Source organism: Astyanax mexicanus, chromosome 13, assembly GCF_023375975.1.
Source record: "Astyanax mexicanus isolate ESR-SI-001 chromosome 13, AstMex3_surface, whole genome shotgun sequence".
Taxonomy (NCBI): Eukaryota; Metazoa; Chordata; class Actinopteri; order Characiformes; family Acestrorhamphidae; genus Astyanax; species Astyanax mexicanus.
Genome location: NC_064420.1, coordinates 39499051 through 39523823, shown reverse-complemented (window position 1 = coordinate 39523823; position 24773 = coordinate 39499051). Strand labels below are relative to the sequence as shown.

General features: G+C 41.2%; 2 protein-coding genes across 5 annotated transcripts in view; one reads left to right on the top strand and one right to left on the bottom strand.

Annotated features, from left to right (window-relative positions):
- Nucleotides 1–14014, top strand: part of asxl1 (ASXL transcriptional regulator 1) — a 29032-nt gene extending 15018 nt beyond the window's left edge. The window contains exons 2-13 of one of the 4 annotated variants that reach the window (XM_007246841.4): nt 1144–1226; nt 1389–1391; nt 1638–1755; nt 3312–3474; nt 5162–5235; nt 6731–6815; nt 7418–7537; nt 8306–8472; nt 8584–8680; nt 8846–8951; nt 9043–9982; nt 10261–14014. In XM_007246841.4, coding sequence (XP_007246903.3) covers nt 1144–1226; nt 1389–1391; nt 1638–1755; nt 3312–3474; nt 5162–5235; nt 6731–6815; nt 7418–7537; nt 8306–8472; nt 8584–8680; nt 8846–8951; nt 9043–9982; nt 10261–13314 — 5010 coding nt within the window. In that variant the 3' untranslated portion in view covers nt 13315–14014. Of the gene's footprint in view, nt 1–1143; nt 1227–1388; nt 1392–1601; nt 1756–3311; nt 3475–5161; nt 5236–6730; nt 6816–7417; nt 7538–8305; nt 8473–8583; nt 8681–8845; nt 8952–9042; nt 9983–10260 lie in introns of those variants that run through there. The other 3 variants (XM_007246843.4, XM_015605191.3, XM_007246842.4) reach the window with 3 other exon arrangements.
- Nucleotides 14015–15000: 986 nt separating this feature from the next.
- pcmtd2a (protein-L-isoaspartate (D-aspartate) O-methyltransferase domain containing 2a) lies at nt 15001–24086 on the bottom strand. Its single transcript, XM_007246845.3, has 6 exons — nt 23795–24086; nt 21254–21573; nt 19623–19725; nt 19317–19488; nt 18420–18543; nt 15001–18252 (listed from the first exon to the last, which is right to left on the bottom strand). The coding sequence occupies exons 2-6, from the start codon at nt 21558–21560 to the stop codon at nt 17822–17824; spliced, it is 1137 nt and encodes a 378-aa protein (XP_007246907.1). The 5' UTR covers nt 21561–21573; nt 23795–24086; the 3' UTR covers nt 15001–17821.
- Between the last annotated feature and the right edge of the window lie 687 nt (nt 24087–24773).

The following is a 24773-nucleotide window of genomic DNA, read 5'->3' as shown; positions in this document are numbered from 1 at the left end:
CCCTATGTATGGAAAAATAGCAGAAAATAGGCGTTCTTTGATAGTGCGTCTTATAATACGGTGCGCCTTATAGTCCGAAAAATACGGTAGTTATATTCTATATAATAGGAGTGTGCCATATCGTATCGTACGCAATAATACCGCAAACATTTTTGAACATCGTAAACGATATTATACCTTAAAATATCACCCACCCCTAATTATCACATCAGGGTACTACTTTTTTGCTGTTTTTAGCATAAGAAAAAAATATATGAGCATATGGAGATATTTGGTATTTTTTAATATCTTAGTTAGGGGTTGTTGCAGTAGTGTATTCTTTCAGTGTTTTGTCATATTGCCAAGAGTATCGTTATCACAAAAATACCATGGAATATTGTGATATTATTTTAGGGCATATTGCCCAACCCTACTATATAATAATATTGAATTATTGTCTTGGATTAATTTCTTTTGAAGTAATCCAAACTGCTGAAGTTTGATTTGCGTGTTTTTTTCCCAAAGAGCTGCTTTCTTTACCATTCATTGCAACGTTTAGTGAATATCTGTAATAGATAATTTGATGATTGGGAAAAAATACCTCATACCTATAATTACATTGAATATTCTGCATTAAATATTATTAGGCCAAAAATGGCAACAAAAAAAAAATTAGGTTCTCTGTGTTTCTGTGAAAATTCTGCTGAATAATTCATACTAACATTTTGATAGCTTTGAAGCTATTTATGTGATATGCTAATGCTTTTAGATTTGACAATAATTTGTCCATAATTTTGTAGATTGTCTTATTATTTTTTTTATCGAGCATGCAGTTGTATATTTTAGTGCGGTATGGTTGTTTGTGTTGTCTGTACCTGAAAACAGAATTCTCAGCATTCTGAGAGCATTTAAATAATAAATTAACAAAGCTTTGCTCCTGGTTTAAATTAAATGTGAGTTCTGAAAGAACTGCTGAAAGCAGGGCTGCTGCTAGAGGAATAATTCTGCCAGTCTGACGCTGCTGCCAACTGGAACCAGCTCTAGATTTAGAGCTGACGTATGTGGTTGGAGTAAGTGTGTATTCAGCAGTGTGAGCCTATGTATGTTCCACTTGTGAAATGAATGTGCTTCTCCATTTCCTGCCCCACCCCCACCCCCATAAAGGTTCTTGAGGACTTCTCTGATGCCCCCATGACGCCCAAACAGATCCTCCAAGTCATCCAGACAAAGGGACTCAAAGAAATGAGGTTTGTTCTTAATGAACAGCGTAATGCAGACTCATGTTCACTGATATTTATAGATCTTATATTCCCTCTGTGTTGTGCTAGCACAGTAAACACAGTCTTTTCTTTGTTCTTTTTTCCCCCTTGCATTTTATATGCATCGTATCATCTCGTCTGTGTGAACAGAAGGTAAGGGTTTTCTTTTTTTTCTAGTGTTTAGGGTATATTTTAAGGAATCCTCCAGTGTTTTTCCAGCCAACTTGATTTGGGTCAGTGGGTTTTAAATCATGTGTAGCTTCAAGAGTTTGAGAAATGCTGGAATATTCCTTTAAATTATCTTAATTATTTAATATCAATCACGATTTCTTTGTGAATTATACTCTGCTATATTTGTACTTATTCTAAAAATGACTTTTCACTTGCACCCACACACAGTGGCACAGCCCCACTGGCCTGCCTGGTCACCATGCTCCACTCCCAGGTGAGGGGCGACAGAGTGAAGAACAGCATCTTCTTCAAGCTGCCAGGACGGATGAGCCTCTTCACCCTGAAGGTAGAAATGATACATTTGTTCTTATAGCCATACATCTTATCATTCAGTTCTCTATAGGGCTGTACATGATGTGCTGGATGCTTGTATAGTGGAGAAAGGCACTTGTATAAGCTGTGAGGTGCTATCTTGTGAGTTTGAACACTAGCCAGCTCACTGCTAGCATGCTCACAACATGGTGACGCAAATTATCAGGGTTTAAGCAAGGATGTAACTTTCCATTTTGTACAGTATACAGTGCAGTGGGTGGTACTATTGTCTTGTCTTTGCAAAAAGTCAAGCATAATCACATCCACATTTAGTACAGACCCTAAACTCATTACAACTTAGATTATCTGTTCGATCCCAACCCAACCCAAGGCTTGACTTGAGATTTCCCTGTACTTTCCTCTGGCTGGGTTCGGCTCCAGAAAATTGTCTGTGACTGTTATAATGTTATATTTATTTTATGTAAAGCTATGGCGTGATTATTACTATATAGTTAAGTAATAAATAAAATAATTTTTTAATAATTAAAATATTTTTTTAAATAATAGGTTGATGCTTCTTCAGTGTTGCTATGTTAATTAACCTCATTCTGAACAGATTTCGCTCATTTCAGCTTTATTTATTAAAAACAAAGTTGCAGAACGTGCTCAGACCGGGTCGGGTCAGATATTTTTTGGGCCTGATTTAAGCTCCAAAACTCATTCTTCAGTTCAGGGCAATGTTCTTTAGCTTCCATAATACTAGATACAGTACTAGATCCTGTCCCATGATGTTTTGCCATTTAGCTGTAATACAAAAAAAAAACAGTTGAAGTGCACCGTATAGTATTTTAAGAATCCACTTGTCTAAAACTTGACCTGGTAAGAAGTTAGCATGCATGGTTTTGGTCAAAATTGCAGTCAATATAAAGTAGAACATTTTATTTTAAGTTTGTAAAGATCCTTATTGAAAAACTACACTCATCTGCACTTAGAAATAGGAATGCACTATAATACTGGAATTATGTCAGCAAGTATAGCCAATATTTCAAACCAATGCTGGCCATACTACTACAATTGTTGAAAACGGCGTGCTACTTTTCAAATGAATTGGTTTAAGCTTGTTTTTTATTATTAGTTTAAAAGTTATAAATTATACATGTAGACTAGACAGCCAGGTATATTGGCAGATGTATACATGTGTAATATCAGATGTCTGTATGAGCCCAGAATTCCCACATCAGTGGGCCTTATTCAGATTCTAGTGTTCCTTGTGTTTTCTTTATAAGAGAGAAAATGTGAACAGTTACGCAGCTTCACATCACACCATAAAATTGATATTTGGATAAGTGAGGTTGTGATTGGTCGTTCAGGATTTTTTAAATATATATCAGTGTGTGATTTAATGTAATGTTTAATGTGATGTGGATCCATTTAAAGACCCTTTTTGTTGTTGTTGTTTTTTTTTGTAGTGTAGTTAAGGATTGAGTGGTGTGAGTTATGCTCCAATACTCCTATGCTCTTGTTTGGTACACACCAGCTGGTGATACTCTGGCTTTATTCTTGCTTTTGTCTGCATCTCTCCCATTTCAGAAAAATGCCCCCCAATGGTCAAAGAACCCAGCAGCCTCTGAGGCCGCTGACCCCACCTGCACATCAGCAGCTTCAACCACATCCACAGTTGGAGCAGCGGAGGGGGCGGAGCAGGAGAGCTGTGACTCCACAGAGACTGCTGCTGCTAGTGGTGAGAATGATGGTGTGTAAAATTCTGCTGATTGGTTCATTCGTTCTGATTCTCTGAAAGCCTTTTTTTTCTTTTCTATTTTTTCCCCCTTCATTGCTTCATTTAGCCACTCTAACAGTACTCTGAATGGCTAATGGATGCTAATGAAACCTAAATGAGGAGCTCGCCTCCTTTCATATAAAAGAGCCTGAGATGTGTTGGGTTGGAACAGTGAGGAGGGTGATTAACATCAGGTGCTTTGAGAACACAGGATGCAGGGGAAACATTGATTTCTTTTTATTTATTTATTTTATATCTGAGGATGTGTGTGTTGCCATGGATACTGCAGCAGCACATGACACCCAGCTCTGACCTAGATGAGAGAGTGGTTTAGAACATGTGTATTTGGTTGTGTGAGGGAGAGACAGCTCACTGAAGGGGACAATTGAAGATAAATTACAGAAGAGATTTACATATAGCTTAAGAAGGCTGATTCTATGAGGCCTTCTGAACATGTTTCCAGATATCTTATATAATCTGTTAGAGGGTATAGTATTGATATATTATTTTTCAAATAGTATTTCTTTTTTTCACTTTCATTTTTTTTTATTATTTATTTATTTAGAATATATTCCAGTGTTGTGGATGCATTGAATATTTGGCAACTGAAAATATTCAGCTGGAAATTTCTAAAAAGTATGTCATTGCAAAAACCGTTAGCTAGCATCGCTAAACCTCTTCAGAGCAGCCGAGGCCGTCAGAATTAATTTCTTGTTTTAACACTGCTTTACTCTAGCAGAGGTCAGGTGTCTGCATCCCTTGTTTCAAATTAAAAGTCCCCTGCAGGGTTTTGTAATTGTTTGGGCCACCACTTCATAAAATATGTAACTTTAACAATATATTCTAATGTTCTTTGTTGGTTTGTCTACAGGTATGTTAACATTTTCACTGTTCAGTAAATCGTTTCAAATTGTACTTTTGTAATAAACAAGAGACGATACATTTAGGCCTATTTATTTTCCAGTATTAGCGTGGCATATTGTATTATTTTTAGAAACATTGTAGTCTTAGCTCAGCCTATGGCAGTGTTTCTCGGTCCTTCTCCTGGGGGCACCCTGCCCTGCACATTTTATGGCTTTCTCTTTTTTTTCAGAAACACCTGATTTGAGCTAATGGGTTAGTCAACAAGGCCTTTAAGAGTTCCTGGGGGTTTAAGAGTTCAAGAAAAAAAATCTGAAAAACTGTGCAGGGCAGGGTGCATTCAGGACCAGGATTGAGAGACACTCGTCCATTGTAAACACCTATTCAAGTCACTTTACATGATAACTAGAATTATTACCCTTGGGCTCGTTTTAACACCACTGTCGTAAATACAGAAATGGTTACTTCTACATGTGTATTTGTTGGCATGCTGAGAGATACTTCTTACCAGTTCAGTTGCAGTTCTGTATGTGGACTGGATGCATGATTTTACACAGTTGACTTACGTACTTCTTATGTGAGATCTGGTGAGCTCCATCCATGTCACATGTCTGTGCTGTCGCAGAATTTCTGCCCATAATTGGCAATGCCAAAGATGCCGTTCTCCCTATTACAGTCAGTGTAGCATTAACTTAGATTCAGTTTAATTTTTCTTAAGCATGTTCACCTTAAAATAACAAATACTTTAAGAAACATTATCTATATAAAATCTTTTTGCTGGTTTTGCTTCCTGTTTTAGCCTCAGTTGACGAGACGTCCTCCAGTGCCTCCTGCTCCACAGAGCCACAGACCCGACTGAGTCGATCCTCACAGGTACTCCCAGTGCCTTATATCATGTAATGCTCTTGTTACCAGGTATACTGGACATTTACATTCTATCCATCCCTCCCATCATTCCCACCAAAGAATGTACCCTATTATTGTAAATCACAGCTTTTCAAACACCCAAACACAAGTCCAAAATCCATACGTTGATTTTGCAAAGGTTGGTGTGTAATAATTCTGTTAGTGTTCTGTCTGTGGACGTGTGGACTTGAGTGAGAGCAAAATTATATTGTTTGTACTTTTATGTGGATTTTTCATTAAATTGAGAACTGCTGAAATTGATTTTCTCCAGTAGTTTTTTTCCTTAATTGGCTGAATGATTTAGTCGTGTTTTGATGGATAAGCTGGGTGGTTGTAAAGACTAAGCACCTTCCTCCTCTCAAGCATCAGTACTAAAAAGTACATTGCTCTGTAAAAAAAAACTTTAGCTCAATACTGTTTAGGCTGGTGGTTTTCGTTCTAGCCAGGCAGAAGCACAGGTCATCTGTTATTTGACCTACCAACTTATTAACCAAGAGGATGTGGATCAGGGAGGCTAGTTGCTTAGAATGAAAACCTGCAGCCACACTGGCCCACTGTTGTTAAGATTGGATGTATTTAAAAATGTTGATCTGTACAGGAAGTGTGCTTTGTGCTTTTTAAACATCATTCTATTATTAGACTAACTGTAGACGTTCTATTTGTTCTCTGACAAAAAAAAATCGTTTGAGCTTGTTTTAAGAACACAGGTTTACTTCCTGTTACAGATGTTTGTTTGTTTGCTTGATTTTTCGGTTCTGAACACACTGTTCAGTGTGGGTTTAGAACTGAAGATAGGGGTGCGGTCCCCTGCTTATGGAACAGAGCCTTTACACAGTAGTTTTGCTTTCAACAAGAGTGCTGACTAAGAGTGGGAGTATATCTCTCGAAATGGATATAATGGAACTGAATACTTCTATCGTTGCGCAAATACAACCAAACTGTTTTGTGCTGCTTTTTTAAGCCACCAAAGACAGCCAAAAATATTGCCAAAGAGTGATTTTATAAAATCATCCCATTTTTCTAAAACCGAAACAGCTTTAAGTGGTGTTCTGTGCACTTTCTGTTTATAGCATTTTGCTATATAAAGCACAAGAAACGCAAGTATGCTTGGATTTCTCGTTCTCAAACATAACAAAATGTTTGTTAGATTCTGCAAAGTGTGTCCCTGTGGTGAGAAAGGTCTGCAACATCTTAAAATCATATCTGTTATTGTTGCTAGAGAACTTTTTAGGGTGATTCAGAGTGATTTATATATTATTTCTTATTTTTGGTACACATCAATTGGTCTGTTTTTTTATGACACTTTAAAACTGATTCAGAGATCCTTAAAATGTTTGCATCTTGCTGTTTAAAAACCTTAAAAAAGTAAAGTTTTGTGTTTGTCAGTTAATGCAAATGCATGAGTGACTCGTCTTTTGCAACTTATTTGTTGTTTCTCCCCTCTCTCCTCTCTCTTTAACAGTCAGGAAGACAGAGGAAGAAAGCTGTAATGATGCCTCGTGTGGTTCTGACTCCACTCAAGGTCAACGGTGAACACGTCCCATCAGGTTATTGTTCTCTCCTTCCTCTCTCCCTCCCTCCATTCCTTTTTTTCCTCCTTTCCTTCCCATCTTTTTCACTCTGCAGTGGTATGTTTACCCACTCCCCCTGACTGTGGATGCTCTGTAACTGAGTGGTTTGACAGTGTTTGTAATTTTACACACCGACACTCTTTAATCATTTATACTGCAGTCTTCTCAAGGGCAGTTTTCCCACAGTTTCATCCTGTTGGCAGCCTCTTCTATGTCTGTCGGTTAACACTAAAAACAGCATCTTCTCAGAAAAGGCACTGACCTATTTTTTGTAGCTTGCTCCCTGCGTGAAACCAGCGTTTCTGGTTGTCAGTCCTGCTCTATGCCCTGTGGATATCTGAACCCCTCTGCTTTGCGTTTGCACCCTCACTCCAGATATCCACTCACCCTTCGTGCTCTGTATCTCCATGCCTGGGACGTCTGTCCTTGTGGCTTTGTGTGTGCGCACTAGCCAGCACTTTTTTTGCCTGCTGCTCCAGCCTTTCTGGTCACTGGCCTCTCTGCCTGTGCTGCCCCTCCCACACTCACTCATTCTCTGAGACTCACCAGCCTCCCTCCTCCCCCACCTGTCCCCTCAGGAGCTGCGGGGAGGCGCAGGGAAGGGTCTAGGGGGGGTCCAGGCCCGACACTTCGAGCCCGCTCCGAGCTGGGTTGGAAACGTCCCCAGCACTTCAAGAGCATGCGTGGCCTTCGTTCAGGTACAGAGGATGAGACCCAGGAATACATTTATTGCTTTTTTTTTTTTATTTTAACCCCTTAGCCAAAAGTCCATTTAATCTACCACTTAATTATCCCATACATGCAAACTGTTCAGCCCAATTTCTAGTTGCTCCATGGGGTGTTTAATAAAAATGAAGCCAAACACTTATAAGCTAAAGTTTGTCTCAATAAACATGACTATGCTTTTCATTTTAGCAAAATAAATTTCTTCCCTTATAACAACTCAACAGGTGCAGTTATATCTGATTTGTGAATTTAGCAACTGTTGGAAATTGTGGCAATTGTTTATTTATTTATTTTATTTTTTCCTGATATAGTGTTTGAGATGCTCCACATGCAGAGACTGTAGGCCTATTTTTGGATGTTTGTGCTTGTCTGCTTTGTGTGATGCTAATTGAATCCAGTGATGTTGGCTTCATATTGAATGCAGGGCATGTACTGGCTGCTGTATCATTTATTCTGCAACCTTGGGTCTTCTGGCTGCAATATTTTGCTTTGATTTACAAATTAAAATCCTGTTTTTGAAGCACAATACAGCTCTAGATGTTCCCTCAGTATAACACCTGAATTATGTTTGGGGTGGGGAGAGTTGCAGCCATTCAACTCAACATAAGAAATACAAATTTAATACAAATTTGATTATGTATGATCATCGCATAGACGCTATATATATAAAAAACAGCACATTGCCTTGAGGAGCAGTGTGGAGTCTGCATATGTATTGATCCCTGGTTTGAATTTTGCAGGACCTATGAAGAGGAGTCGGGGCGGTGTAGAGGTGGACTTTGAAACTCCAGGATCGATCTTGGTCAACACCAACATCCGTGCACTGATTAACACTCGCACGTTTGCGCTGTTTCCCACTCACTCCCAGCAACAGCTCCTCCAGCTTCTTCCAGAAGTGGATAGACAGGTAGGTGATTAAATGTTGTCCCTCTCCATTATGACAGATGAGAAACATGGATACATTTTCTTCAAAAGAAAGATGTGTCTTTAGTGACCCTGTCTTCTTTTTATTGTACAGGTTGGTCCAGATGGTATGGCTCGGCTCAGTAGTTCAGCACTGAATAATGAGTTTTTCACTCATGCCTCTCAGAGCTGGAAAGAGAGACTCGCTGAAGGTGAGGGTCACCTTGAAACAGGGGCATGGTCCCTTTTTAGATGAACTACTAAAGACATGTGTGCACTGTTAGACAGCCAAGCTCCACAGAGCTATGTGAGAACTGTTTTTTTTTTTGTGCCAAACTGTATTTCTAAGCCTGTCTGTTTTCAAACCTTTTTTTTAGGTGAATTTACACATGAGATGCAAGTTCGCTTTAGACAAGAGATGGAGAAGGAAAAGAAAGTGGAGGTGTGGAAGGAGAAGTTCTTTGAGGAATATCATGGACAGAAGTAAGATTTTGTGATCTGACGATGAGCGTAAATTGTAAATATGTTTGTGTTGGAATTGCTCTTAAACTCTTTTCTAACCTTTTCCTAACAGGTCTGGCCTGACACCTGAGGAGGCACTGAAGCTCACAATGAGTGATTCTGGAGATGTTTCTGAAGCCGTTCTGGGGGCTGATGCTGCTGTGGCAACACCCAAGAGGAGAGGCGTTGGAAGGCGGCGGAGAGAGGGTCGTATTAGGAGACGATCACGTGCTGACCTCAGACGCAGGGCCCGGCGCCCACTCAGCAAGGCTGCTCCGGCAGCAGCGGCTCAAGAGGAGGAAGAGGAAGAAGATCAGGCTGCATTGGATGTTACACCTGCTACACCTGCGTCACCTGTGCCAGAGACTGCTACGGTCCAAGGAGAGGTCATCCTTCCAGCAGATCCAGAAGTGGAAGAACCCCTCACCCCTGCAGAACCCCCTTGTCCAGAGGTGGCAGCCCCCTCGCCTGCTCCTGCAACCACTCCTGTTCCCACTTCAGCGAGTTCAGTCTGCGACGAGCCAGAAGCTTCCACCCGCCTGCTGCCTGAAGTTGTTGAGCCAGCTGTTGCCTCCACCTCCTCGCCATCTTCCTCCTCTTCCTCAACGTCATCATCCTCCTCTCCTTCCTCATCGCCTTCCTCTACCTCCGACCGGCAAGGCGCCTTCGCTGCCAGCTCAGACTCATCGTCATCATCGTCCTCTTCCTCATCGTCAACTGCTGCTGTGGCCACCGACCCTCTCGACGACGGAGCCTCAGTCATCACCACTGGTACAGCCGGCACTGGGGCAAGCAGCAGGGAAAGCAGCCCATCAGCAAGTCCCGCTACAGCCAGCCCTGCTCTTCAGCTCAAGGATCAGAAAAGGAGACCCGACGAGTCCCAGGCCTACACCAGCTTCCCCGAGAAAAGGGCGCGGCTGGATGAGCGTCAGTCCTTTCGTAACACAGTTGACCGTGTGCACTCAGAAAAGCCGCAGCCGACAACCGAGGAGCCCAAGGTCCCGCCAATCCGGGTATGATGAATTTTTGCATTTTCATTTATTTTAATGCTTGCTAGTATTGACCGATCCTTAATTCCAGATATCATTGATTGTTGTTGTTGTTGTTGCTGTTATTGATGAGAAAGTATATATATTTTTTTTTACAATATTAGCCTTTCATATATTTATTAATCTTATCATAATAATTTTGACTTTCAATTGCTTTTCTAAAGTGACCATTTTCCCTTTTCTTGTCTTTTTCCCCATCTTCTTCCCCCTTCTTTCCCCGCCCTCTTTTCCTTTTTTCCTAGATTCAGCTCTCCCGGATCAAACCGCCCTGGGTCAAAGGGCCAACGTACCAAATCTGTCCCCGCATCGTGCCCCCCAACGAGGGGTCGCGGCGCTGTGGGACGGGGGCGCGCACCCTGGCGGACATCAAGGCCCGCGCCCAGCAAGCCCGTGCACAGCGGGAAGCCGCTGCTGTTGCTGCAGCCACTGGGGACGGGCCAGGGCCTGGGGGGGGCGGCCCGGGGGGTGGTACTGGGATACCGGATCGCTCCAGCGGGAGGCGTTCGAGAGAGCACCCGGGTCCCATTGAACCTGGAGGAGGAGGAGGAGGAGGAGGAGGAGGAAGACGAGGAGGAGGAGGAGGAGGAGGAGGAAGAGGAGGAGTTGATGTGGAGGAACAGGAATCGCCTGCGAGCTCTCATTCGTCTGGAGCACAATTACAGCTATCCAATGTAGAGACCTCAGAAAAGCCTCAGGCTTCAACCCCACAGGCTGTGCCATCTCCTTCCTCTGTATCCTCTAATCCTTCAGTGCTGCTATCTGAGTCACCTAAAACCCCTACACCCTCACCACCTGAGACAGACAGTCCAGCCTCCCAGGACCAGGTGGAGGAAATCTGTGGTGTAGAGGAGGTGGCCACTTGCTCTAGTGATAAAGCCTCTGAACAGACCTTGGACACTCCAGTGCCTACTCCAAGTGAGCCAGAGTCTGTAAGCAGTCACCAAGAGGTCAGGGGTGAAGAAGCAGATTCTAGTGACAGCCAAACAGTGACTCCTAGTTATACACCAGTGCCCAGTGAAGCCGTTAATCTGGTTCCCACATCCATACCTGATTCGCTGCCTAGGTTTGGTGCTCAGGGTGTTGATGTGATCAGAACCCTTGCAGCATCATCCCAGTCTTGGGAAGGTGAACAGAAGCAGAACGAACATCGCTCTGGTACAACTGGCGTCATCCAGCATGGCTCAGATGTCAAAGGCCCCAAAGAGACTCTTGTTACAGCCAGAAATGGTTTCATTGAGGGTTCAGAGGAGCTTGGAGGAGTAAGACAGAGAATTTTGCAGGAGCATAAGGCTGAAGATATTGATGCTGATAGTAAATATGGAACGAGCTATGAAACGCCTCCCCCTTGTCATCCAGATCGAATCGGAGAGGAAGACACTGGGATGCACAGTGATTCCACAGAGACTGCATCAGATTTTGAGAACGAAACTCAAGAGGATGACACAGTGGACTGGCCTAGAACAGTGGACCATAATGGAGTGCAGGCTCAGAATACAAAATCCCAAAATCAGCCTGTCATTCAGACACCAAGTCGTATTACCTCATGCACTTTGAGCCCTCCACAGCACCAGCAACCAGTCATTCAGGCCCATGTTTCCAACCCTGCCCATAGTCAGACAGTCATTCAGGCTCGTTTTCCCAATGGCATGCCAAACCAGCCAGTAATTCAGTCCCAGAAGCAACACACAATCCGCCATTCCCAAGAACAAAACTCCAATGCCTTGACCCAGGCCCATGTGCAATCGTACCTCACACAGGGAGAGAATGACCAAAGCAGAGCTCCTCAAAGTCTGAATGAGAACAGCAATGGTGGCAAGCCATTTATCCCGGAGGAGGATTCGAAACCATTCAACAGAGGACCTGCCGATGATCTCGGATTTAAAAACTCTGCCATTGCTGCTGCGAAGAGGGCTCAAAGCTCTGTACGACCTGTGTCGTCTGTGGAGGCTAACAACCCCCTAGTTACTCAGCTTCTTCAAGGCAGCTTGCCTTTAGAGAAAGTATTACCCCAGCCTCACTCTGTTAGTAAACTGGAGATAAATCGACTTCCAGGGACACCACCGGGCCTGCCATCCAACCGCCAGCCTGGAGGACCTCCCAGGACCCTGGCTCCCTCTGCTCGAGTGTCTCCAGGGCCTGTACGGAATTATGGTGCATCTCCTCCTGGCGCTGCACCAGCTCGAATGACCTATTTGTATGAGGAGTCCGGCTCCCGTGGCACGGTTGTCCAACAGTTTGTTCCTCAGCAGCCAGGAAGCACTGCGCCTCCTGGTGCCGTACCAGTCATTACCCCCCTGCCCTCCACATCCTCCACCTCTCGGCCAGTGGACGTTAATTCTCAGAGCGCTCCTTCTGGAGCGTTGGAATCGGCCGTTATCAAAGAGCACCCCACACCTCAGCCTTCACGGGGTGAAACTCCAGAGAGGCCGACGTCTGGTTTTCAGCAGCACTCCTCCAGTAACCTCCCCCAGGCCATGTGCAGAACCATACCTGATGCTCCTTCTCCTCCACAGGGTGACCTCTGTCTATCTGAAGTTGTACCTACGGTTAAGATCAGCTGGCACCCATCCAAATTACACCCCCCACACCCCCCACAACCACCTCAGTCCTATCAACAGCAGCAGCAGCTCTCTCTTGCAGCTAGTGTGAAGAACGAGGTCTCTTCACGCCCCTCTTGCCAGCAAGCTCTCACCAAAAATTTACAGTCTCCAATCAGTGGCAACGGCTCTGTTGTAGTAGTAACCAAAAGAGAGCCTCCGAGCTCTATGGACAGTTATGTGAGCGGAGGAGGAAGTGGAGGAGCAATGGAAGGACTGCTTAACATGGAAATGTCTCTGGCAAGAATGGCGAAAAAAGAACAAGGCAAAAACCCTTACGTTCGACAAACGGACTCCTCGTCTCCTTCCTCTACCTCTGCTTCATCTCTCCCCTACCATCTGTACGGAAAGCTGCCTAAGCTGCAGCAGAGTGGAGGTGGTGTCTTGAGTGGAGGCAACGGAGGATCTGCCGGCTTCAGCTACACGGCTAACGTGTCTGTAGTGGACAGTAGTGGCTTCTCCCGAAGCATAGCGGACAGCGTGCTGCAGCTGCGGCCACGCGTCGGCATCGGGAACGCTGGAAGCCAGAGTGCTACTCTTAGCATCCAGGCGTTTGCCGACAGCGCCGCAGAAGAAGTGGCCCTTAAGTGTTCCTGCCGTCTCAAGGCCATGATCATGTGCCAGGGGTGCGGTGCATTCTGTCACGATGACTGCATCGGCCCCTCCAAACTCTGTGTTTCTTGTCTGGTGGTCAGATAGTGTGTTACAGAACCTCCAAACTGAGCCTAAAGGTCAAAGCCAATGCGCTGGCCTCCGCAGACTTGGGTCCTTCACCCTTGATGATGATAAATCAGAGATTTTTTCAGACTCGAGCGAGCGAAGAACATGAGGTAGGACTTGTATCATTACAAGCCAGATTTTTGGTGATGGTCAAGGTGAAACAAAGGGGCTGAAAGATGCCCTGCAAGATAAATTTCAGTCTGTATTTTTGCTTCATATTTTTTCTATTGCTGTTATGATGGTGTTACGATGTGTATTATTGTTAATTATTATTATTATTATTATTATTAATTATTATTATTGTTATTATTATTGGTATTAAGTGAATTTACATGGCACGGTTGATTGTAGATTGTGCCTTTTCTTTATACTTTTTCTTTTTTCCCCTTTCCCAACAAAACATTTACCTCATCTACTTGACACCAGTCATCAGTTCAGTGTAAAAATGGTGTTCATGTTTGCGTTTTTCTCACTTGCCTCTCTGGACAAAAAAGAGTGGAGAGTTATGTGCGTCTTGTCTTGCAAAGAAATATTTTTTTAAATCATTAAACAAGCAAATTACTTTTTGTTATTTTGTAAGTGCTTCCTTTCTTTTTATTTTCTTATCCAAAGTGAAGTCCAGTCTGTACTTGGCGGTTAAGCACAGTATTCTAATCTAATAAAGCTGACAATGAGCAGATTCCTTTTCTACATTTACTTTTTTTGTTGATTTTCATTCTTTACTTCTCAAAAAATGGGTAGCACATATTTGTTTTTAACACTTCAAAACGTTTGTCGGCGTGTACCATGGGAACAGATTGTTCACAACACACTTTTCCGTTAAACAGTTCATGTCCATATGTTAAAGGCTGCAGAAACATGCATTGGAACCCCATTTCCTGGGCAATAATTTAACTGTAAAAGGGTATATTTACACAAGCTTATTGGTAATAGATTGGCTCTTAAACAAATGAACATGGGCTTCATGGCTTCTGACACTTATCAGCACAGAGCAACATTCAGAAATGGCTAGTTGGTTATAGGTTGGCCTGTCACAGCAAAAACATTCTCAACTTTGTGCAGCCACATATTGTGCAATATATGGATATATGGCTATTTACTGGGCGAGTAGAGCCCATTAATGGTAATTGAGCCAATATGACTTGTTTAATGATGGTGTGTTTTATATATATATATATATAGGATATTTCTAGTATATATATTTATAATCTAGGATAATTTGGATATTTATCATTTTTTTTAAATAAGTAAAAACGTTATTGCTATGAAAAAGTGTAGTTGTATTTTTAAGGTATTGTATTCTATTAGTGACACAAAATGATCTTAAAATTACTATAATTTATTGCAAATCGTTTTATAATGATATATCATCCATACAAGAAGTGGTTATTGTGACAGGCCTATTTATGTGGAAAGGAGCCAAAGCACAGTTGTGGCATACATGAATGTATATCAATAAAGTAAAACCTATGTGCCAACAGTCTTTTACAACAAAAGTGTTACAAAAAAGTATATTTTGTTGTTCCTGAAAGTCAAGTAAGCCTAGTATGTTCTTAGAAGGGGAGAAATGTGGCGGGGGGTGGGGGGGATGAACGGGAATGAAAATCTTCGAGCAGATCAGTCCAGCTTTTACTTTTAATAGGCTTAGAATAACGATGTCTACAGTTTGATGATGTGACAATTTCAAACTTTATTTGACTTCATATAAACAGTAGTTGTCAATGATGTTTATGTTCTTCAACACAAAGGCAGATTTTACATTCTTCAAACATTTTTAAGCTGGGTACATCTAAAAAAATAATAATAATAATAATTGCAAAATCAAAGCTTAGTTTGGCCCTCTAGGATTTGCTACATTGAACACCCAGTCTTTAAATATTTCTCTGTCGTTGTTCCATCTCTGTTGACTTGGGGAATGTTTGGATGTGAACCACATGAACTGAACATTAATACACAAGTAAGCAATGGAGGATTAGTTTTGAATGTAATTGATGAACTGTATACAATGCACCGATTCTGTCCCTGTAAACATCTAGATTGAAGCAGTGTCATAACTATTTACACTGAAAATGATCAGACTGTTGCCCAAAGAAAAGCATCACATGGTGGTCCTTTTTTTTTTTTTTGTTTAATATATTGAAAACCTTATGCCCTCCTTGTTTCTACACCCGTTACTTATTTTTTCAGCTCCGCTGAGCATATAGGATAACAGTATAGTTCTATAACTATACTGTTCTATAACTAGGACTGTAGTCCTGTATCTGTTTCTCTGCATATGTTATCCTTCTCCTTTCATCCTGTCCTTAAATGATCAGAATCCTACAAGATAGAGGAGAGCAGATATTATTTGGGTGGTGGTGTTAGTGTTTGTTGCTCTAGTGTGAGTGGATCAGACAAAGCAGTGCTGCTGGAGTTTTTAAACACTGTGCCACCTCTGCTTTGTCTGATCTACTCATACCAGCGCGCTACAGTACTGAGAATGAATGACGTATCACCAAATAACAGCTGCTCTGTGGTGGTCTATCCTGTGGAATACTGATCATTGAAGAACAGGGTGAAAGGAGGATAAGAATGTATACAGAGAAACAGATACGTGATCAGTGGAGCTGAAACGGTGGATAACGGGTATATACAAAAGAAGGTGAACATAATGTTATGCTTAATCGGTGTATGTCCCTGTATAATAGTAATTGGTTCAATACCTCTCAACGTGGCACACTGTGAGACAAATATTTAGTACAAACCGTGACGGATATAAACAAAGTGCCTTTAAAAATAAGCTTGAAAACAGCAGATCTCAAAAAAATAGATCAAAAGTTGAAAGATTAGTTTGAACTGGCCCAGGAATAAACACTTGGGTGTCTCTGTTGGATGGAAAAAAAGCATATACTCCACTTTCTCTGAAGAATTCTAATTAACTTTAGTGCAGTTACTATTATTTTTATGTATATACATATATATTTTTGTTCTCCAAAGCACAACAGGACTTCTTTGTTAATTACACAATAATCACTGAAGTAATTGTACCTTTCACACACTCCATTAATAATGTACACGGATCATTTTCATAAAATATCAGTCTCTAAATGTTGAGATAAAGATGAAACAGACAACTGAAACACACAGAGAGGCAAACAGTTCCACATAACACATTATTTGTGATTCAGCAGGCCGTCAGCCATAATTGTTTTCCTCTTTTTTTTTTTTTTTTTTTTTTAGAATAATAACGTAATCAAAAAATAAAAATGTAAAGAAAAAGCAGTAAAGTCTCTCGCTGTAGAGGACTGAAATCCAACCAAACAAAAAAGTTTACTCTTACTGAAATAATAACCTCTGAGACTACATTTACCATCAGCAGGCAGTAAGAGAGACATTAATATATATAATCCTGTTTTTTCTCCCATATATAAGTTATAAAAAGAGGTTCCTGACAAGCTGGCATGAGTCAAGGATGAGTTTTTTTTTTTTAGTTATCTTATATAAAGCGATGTAATTGTCTTAATAGCTTATTTAATAGTTTATGGGTAGAATCTTTTTTTTTTTTTTTTGAAAAAAATAATGAACATTTTTGTATTTCTCACTAGGACTCCCCATATTATTTGCAATGCTCCCGACAGTCGAAGATTAAACACAAGTGCATGCCCCCTCCTATACCTGTGAAATTAGCCACCGCCTCTCTTCATCACACAGCAGCCAGTGAGCTCTGAGGAAAGCGCCAGATCCCCAGCTTTGTGGGGAACAAACACCTGTCCCAACCAGCATCACACTGGGATTGATGAGGAGACAGATTGGCCAACTGTGTTCCCTTGGCCAAGGCAGCATGATCCTGGATTTTACCTCGCAATCCTTGGGCCACAGTGAGACTACAGGGTCTTAAGGCCCAATGTTTGGTTCTATGTTAAATCTAAGCTGTAGCCGACACATAGCCGTGTACCCTACCCTGTAGCATGTGCCTTCCCAGAAATTTAACTGTGTTGCAGCTGCGCAGACCACAGCAGCTGTGATTGATGTGCAGAATGACACAGACACAAAATGCAGTCAGGCAAAAACACTCAAAACAGCCTAGGCTACTTGCGCAGGTTACACTGTAGACACTGCAGTATAAACCAGTCTTTAGTCTTCTGAGCCCTCTGTTAAGCTATTTATTCAGAACACTGTTTATACTATCATGGTCTCAAAACCCTGTAACATTCTTACCTTGTAATGTATCTACATTGTTACTATTAATCAGTATGCAACCATTTCTGTTCCATTCCAGAATTTGCCACAATGCAGTTTTACAAGGTTGTGGAATAACAGCTACAACAGGTCATGATGAAAGAAGCTGTGCTTGTTGATAGAAACCAAAAAACTGATTATTTCATTATTAAAAATTGCACTTGACATCTCTGCTGACAAGGCAGGAGTTGAACTGATGGGGCTGTGGGTACCTGTAGAAGCCCATGATTGGGCAGGGCTGGGCTGTGCCTGACCGAACACTAATAGCCTACTTCTCTCTGTAATACAGAAGGTACATCTTGAGTGGCTCAGGAAGTGGCAGGGTGAGGATTTTCTCCCGCAGGATGTTAACTGGAGTTTCAATCAGCAGAACCCGTCCCTCCTTCCTCCTCCCGTCTTCATCTTCCTCTGCCTCGTCCTCTTCACGTTCACAAACTCCTCTGCAGTCCTCCTCTTCGTCGTCCGTCCCCGACTGATTGTTGTTGTCATCCATAGGTCCGGGGATCAGGCGACTCATGAACACGTAGCGGTTGGTCAGCAGGGTGGAGTCGCGGTGTTCCCGTTTCTGTTTTATACGGGATCTGCTCCTGGACCCCGCTCTCCGGGGCAGAGGCCACGGGCCAGACACTGACTTCTTCAGGGTCTGTCGGATGGAGATGCGAGCCAAGTCCTGGAGGCTTCGGACCTCGAACATAGAAGCTGCAAAACAAGAAAAGCACCAAACTGATTAAGAGACTCACTAGACTCACTACACAAGTCAAAGCTTAGTGTATTAGTGAGCTTCTGTATGTGAGACTTCAGTGAAGACCACGAGGCATAGAGCATAATTTAGCACTAGCAGAAATGTACATTAGTAGAGAACTTACGTAGAGATACTACCCTGGGTTTCCCATTTTCTCTGTGTTTTGGTAGTACAAGAGGTGCAAAGGACACAGCAATTATCTTTTTGGTGTCCCATGAGTTGTATCCCGTCCGAGTAATTTTAGTAAGCTGAGATAAAAAACAAAGATTAATTAGAATAAACCATCAGAATAAATGTGATCTCAATTATTTTGGATACGATTGGCATAATATATGTTGTGAGACCAGCTAATTTGAGTGTCCTTATAATTTAGGGTTTTCCCTAAATTACCTCAAAGTGTATGTATCTTAAGTAAACGCTGCCGCAGAGTCACTTCTCTGGTCACACAGAATATTCTAGCCAGATGGTGATGGTCACGTCAACCACTGCACTATTTACTGTGGTAGCTAATGCTCTCTATGACATAGTTCCAGTAGATATGTGAAACTGTGACATTCAAGAACTGTTAAATGCCTGCACAAGCTCTAAAATCTGCATCTCTATAAAAGTTGTCAGCAGAGGTAAGCATGAAGCGCAGTAAGATTTTCTGGGAAAACACCGCACTGACTTTGGACTTGATATAACACAGTGGATCAACACCAGCAGATGACATGACTCTTCAAACCATCACTGATCATCAGTAAATTTTTCATTTTTCATTTGGAAATCAATCAAGAGAGCAGAGTCTGGAGGAAGAGTGGAGAGACACACAGTCCAAACTGCTTGAGGTCTAGTGTGAAGTTTCCACAATCAGTGATGGTTTGGAGAGTCCAAAGTCAGCACCTTATGCTTCCCTTTGCTATATTTTATGGAGATGCGAATTTCATTTTCAGGGAGGACTTGGCACACTGCCCACACTGCCAAAAGTGCCAACTGTTCTTTTATAATATTCAAATTTTCTGAGACACTGATTTTTTCTCACCTTTTCCTCTAAGGGGAGTACCAATATACCACCAACTTTTAGCAGGTTCTTCATGTAATCCTCATGTTCCCTCTGAACCCCTGCTCCACAGTACACCCGGTCGTACTGCCTGCTCTCAGGGGCAATCTCAAGACAGTTCCCAATTACGAAGGAGGGCTCGCAGAACTCAAACCTGATGCATAAAAGATGAAGTGGTCAGGTCTAATCGTTAGCCATATTTTACATAGAAGAAACAGCAATACATGCTCTTCCTTTACTATCTAACTAAAACAACATAAATCAGCAGTCAGCACATGACTCTGAGACCTGTCAAAGCTGTCACTGGTCTTGATGAAGCAGTCCAGCTTCTGATAAGCGTACTCAATGACATCAGCATGTAGTTCAACACCGTGATTCACACCAAATGGACCTGTAGGAACACAGCAAGCACAACACTCGTCAGTGAACAATATTCAATGAGCCTTTTATGGAAACTGCAAACAGATCCCACATAAACTGTATGTCCTATTGCTTGTAGACAACCATTGGAATTAATTGCAATAGAATAGGAACCAAATATGATTAGATATAAACCTATGGCTACCATGACTAATGTTATACATGGGCAAGGGGGGTGTAAAGCCCCTCAGAATTGAGCTGTGGAGCAGTGGATCCTGACCTCACCAATGTTTATGCTGCTGAATGCAATCAAATCCTCAAGCAATGTTTCTAAATCTAATAGAAAGCATTCTCTGAACAGTAAGGCAGTTTCTCCACCAAAAAGGGGAAACATTTTAAACAAAGAATGAGCAGGTTCCCCAATGTATTGGTTTATATGATGCACATACCCCAATATTACCAGTAGGAGGAGATGATACAGCAACCAGAAGGTTATGGGTTTAAATCCTAGGATTGAGCACTTTTACTTTCACAAGCCACAAGTCTTTTGTCTATCATCAATGCCTGGTATTGTTCACCAATTAACATGGCAGGAAATAAACCAACTAATTTTGTAAGGAGGCTGTTCAACTGACATGCAAAAAGACCAATCACAGCTGTGGTAGAGGTGGAGTCTGATGGGGGAGGCAACTGTGAGAAATCCTATTAGTATATGTTGCTCTAAAAGACATATTTTTGTCATGAAGTCCAATGCTCTAAGACTAGAGCACTTCTGTACAAAGCTCTTAACACCTTATTGTCCCTTAATTTCCTTCATAAGCGTTTTTAAAAAAAAAAAAATACATTTTACATTTCAATAATGGATCCCTTCCAATGAATAACCAAGTTATCTTATTTTAGGTGCGCTTATAAAGAAAAAATGTCAACCTAAACTAGAAAAGTCAAAAAGAAAGGAAACACAAAATGGTTGTAAGGAACAAACGGTGAAAAAGAGACAAAGAGTACTGTCGGTCAACATGGCTGTAAATTAGAGCTCAATTACCTGCTCTTCAGTTACCAAAATCCAAGTACATGGATCCTGAAGGCTGTCAGGATTCAGAAACTCTGTAACTTGGGGATGTGTGAAAAAAATAGGTTATTTTTATGAGGATAAGTGCTTGTGGGCTTGTCCTAAAAGAGTATATACAGTTTTGTGGCTGTCAGGGTAATGAAAGTATAATAAAAGAAAGGGTATAAAAATGAACGAATAGTGAACTCAGAATTGTCTTTCAAGCAGATTGCAATAGATGGTGGTGTATTTTTGATTGTCATTCAATTTTAATGGCAATCAGATTTTATTTTTTGTATCTTTTTAAGTTTATACAAAAACTGGGTGTTTGATCATAAAGCTATATACAAGCCTGAACTGGCCAATCAGACTGAACAATCTGGAGTTGAAATGGTGTCAATACCAGATTAGTTTATTAATGTACTCAAGCTCAAATGTAACATACAAGTGTTGAATGGGCTTAATTCATAAAAGCTTCATTCCACAGCCCACAGCTGCAACTCTGACTTACCCAATATGAGGCCCACCATGGTGCTGAGGTAACCTGTCCCACTTCCCAAGTTGAGGAAGGACAGACCAGGCTGCAGGTCCAGGGCCTCCATCACCTCCGAATAGATACAGGGTGCAGAAAGATGGATGTTGCCATGTCTCCAGGCCAGGTCCTTGTAAGCACTGTCTCTGAACTCTTCTAGGTAGTAGTCAGCACGGTCAATGGCTCTGAAAGCACACTCCACCAGCTCTGAACGAATGTACTGAGCTTCCTTCAGGTTATCAATCAACTCATCATTGTCCTCTCCTGCACTCACAGCTCCACCCATTGTAGCAGTTTTCCTGTGGAAGAACACAATGGAAGGAGAAAACAAAGACATGCCTTGGAGTAAAATTTTAGAGAGGACGTGATCAGGAGATCCGTTTAAACTTTGAGTGAGTCTGTAATGTAACGGTGTGGTATTAACTGTGCAGCAACTGTGTATTGTATTCTATCTGTTAATACACAAAATACTGTGTACTATAAACCCTTTAAAATAATGCTACTTCAAATGGTTCTTTAAAAAGTAATGCTATAGAAGAGACAAATAAGTTTGTATCAGAGATTCATTGGTAAAGAATCTTTAGAATGTTTATTAAACCTTTAAAAATCTTTATTACAAACTTGGTACGAACCTTTTAAAGAATCATTACTTTTTATTAGTCAGAAATCACTTAGAAAATCATTCCAAAAAATTTACATAGAACATATATGACCTTTTAAGTGCAAAATGTGCAAGATAGCAGTAAGAAGATTCTCCACAGTTTCAAATGGAAGAACCTCCAACACACTTAAAAAGGGAGGTACAATATAAGTATTTGCTTGTTCTCAAAGGTACACTTTTCATAATTGTACCATCAAAAATATAATATTGGTCTTTAGAGGGTCATTTGTGTTCCCTCTGAAGTACAAAGTCTTACTTAACAGCAGGAAGTACAGATTTGTACCATTTAACCAGCAGCCAAAAGGTACATTCAGTATTCTGTATCACTGTACTTTTTCATTTAAAAAAAAACTAACAATTTTGGATCATCATGTATTTTTTGACACATATTCAGTTGATGTTCATAATCTTTATAATCTTTAGTGGTACAAAAACATAGGTACAAAAAAGACTTTCACTGAAAGGTACTCTATTGTACCTCAATAAAAGGTACAGCCCCAGAGATGCTTTGGACTATTTTAAGTAAAAATCTGTATTTATTTTTCTTAATGTGAAAGGTCCATCAGGGACCCTTTGATTTTATATGTATAGGACTGCACAGAATGGCTGTTTTCTTTCTTTAATTTTAAGATATGCAGATCTAAAAAAGCACAATATTGAAACCACAGTCCAAATTGTAAAACTGTAATCACTGTACTTTTTCATTTGAAAGCCAGATCATATTGGATCATCACGTTTTCTGACACATATTCAGTTAATTTTTATAATCTTTATAATCTTTACTGGTTCAAAAACATGGGTACAAAAAAGGCTTTCACTGAAAAGTATTTTACTGTATATAAGGTATATATAAGCTTTGTACTTTTTTAACCCTCCTGTTATGTTCATTTGTCAGGAACAGCAATGGTGTTCTCGGGTCAATTTGACCCAGTGCATGTTTCATTATCCAATTCAAATCCAAACTAATAATTATCCAAAATAATAATTATTCAAACAATCCTAACAAGCAGTGTGGATATTTGATTACTAACTTCCCTACTAATTATTCTATCAATATTGAGTGCAATGGAGTTCCTTACCTCTAACAAGTAATGGTTCACTCAGGATAATCACTCTTTTTTTTTTTTTTTAAAGGGATCAAACTTTTTTTTAACGTTTTACTACTCTACTACTTTTGAAAGACCAACATATCAGACATAAAAGGGGGTTATATGTTGATTACACTAATTAAGGCGAGCAGAAGAAGTTTTATACTGAACAAAAATACTTTTAACTATTTTTCCCAGATATTCAAACTGTAAAACGGGTCAATAAGACTCGTAACATAACAGGATGGTTAAGTACAAATCTGTATTTATTTTTCCTAATGTGAAAGGTCCAACAAGGATTTTGTAATTTTAGGAGTATAGAACTGCACAGAAATAGTAAAGATGGTGAGATAGTGAACTCAGCATTTCTCAGTTAGTGTTGTTAGCCGGCAGGTGTCGCTATGGAAGAGGAAAGTGATAAACTTCCCCGGAGACTCACATGCTCAGAAACTGCGCGGCTGAGCAACATGCCCACCAATCCTCTCTCACTGCGCCCCCACTGCAGCTGCGCCACTCGGCCAAACACGCGCGCACAGACGCGCCTTTCATCCGCGAGCCCCCCAAAACTGTCCCCAACAATCACAGCGCGTACAGAGCCCCCTGATCCCTGATGTGTTTTATCTGTAGTTTGGTGTGTGTTTTTTTGGGTTAAAGGTGAAATCAGAAGCACTTGTGTGTTTGTTTGTGTTTGTGTTTTATTAGCACTGATATAAACGCTGGCGGATGGTGTAAAGTGCGGTTGATAATAAAGCGCGCTGTTTTCAGGCTCACCTCGGATGCACCCTGCGGGTCTGTCTGTCTGTCTGTCTGTAAATAAAGGCAGCAGATGGAGGGAGCGAGGGAGGGAGCTGCTGTTCGCTAAATCTGATCTCCACCGCAGACAAAGAGCCCCGCGCTCCGGTGACTCAGCGCAGTGTGATCAGGACGCGGGCCGGCGCTTCACGGCTCGAGCCGGGCTGTGTTTATTCCCTCCATCGCCTCTGTTCCTCTAGCTCTGCTCTGCGCCTCTGTCCTCATCCAGCGCGAGCGGCCACAGTGCGGGATGTAAACACTGATCAGCTGACCGCCTGACGTCACAGCCGCACAAACTGTGGGTTCCTTAAGTGCTGAGTGAGCTACACACACACACACACACACACACACTTCACTAGTGCGTAGTGTGTATTAGCACTGCTATCTATTGATTTAACCCTTCTGTTATGTTTATTCACTTTACCAGCCTTACGCTATTATACCATATTTGCACTACTGTTTATACTTACATTGTAATTCCATCTTAATCACCCCCTCATCACTATTGCACTATTGGCTTGTGTCTCTTGTCTCACGTATGTCTATCTGTGTCCTTGTTGTATTTTACATATAGTGTCTCTCATTCTTTTATATTTATCATCTTATTTTCTGTACTTGCTGTGATTTTTGGGAAGGAGAGTAACATAATTTCAATTAATTCAATTAATATCCTGTACATATGCACACTTATTTGTCAGGAACAGGAATAATGATCCAATCCTGCATGGTTAATTATCCAAAAGATGTCTGAAACCAAACAAATCCTAACAAGCAGTGTGAATATTTCATTACTAACTTCATTGCTAATTATTCTTTCAATATTTAGTGCAATGGTCTTCCTTACCTCAAAAAGATAATGGTTCATTTAGGATAATTCACTCGATTTTCATAAAAAAAATATATATGCATGCTCTTTGCATGCATGCTTTTTAATGTTCCACTACTTTATTACCAACAT

What these genes read in the sequence shown, in the direction of transcription:
- pcmtd2a (XM_007246845.3), bottom strand. Translation starts at nt 21,560, where the DNA reads ATGGGTGGAGCTGTGAGTGCAGGAGAGGACAATGATGAGTTGATTGAT. An exon ending in TACTCCCCTTAGAGGAAAAG is followed by an intron (nt 18,544 to 19,316) that starts GTGAGAAAAAAT and finishes TTTTTATCTCAG; the next exon opens with CTTACTAAAATTACTCGGAC. An exon ending in ACCCAGGGTAGTATCTCTAC is followed by an intron (nt 18,253 to 18,419) that starts GTAAGTTCTCTA and finishes CTTGTTTTGCAG; the next exon opens with CTTCTATGTTCGAGGTCCGA.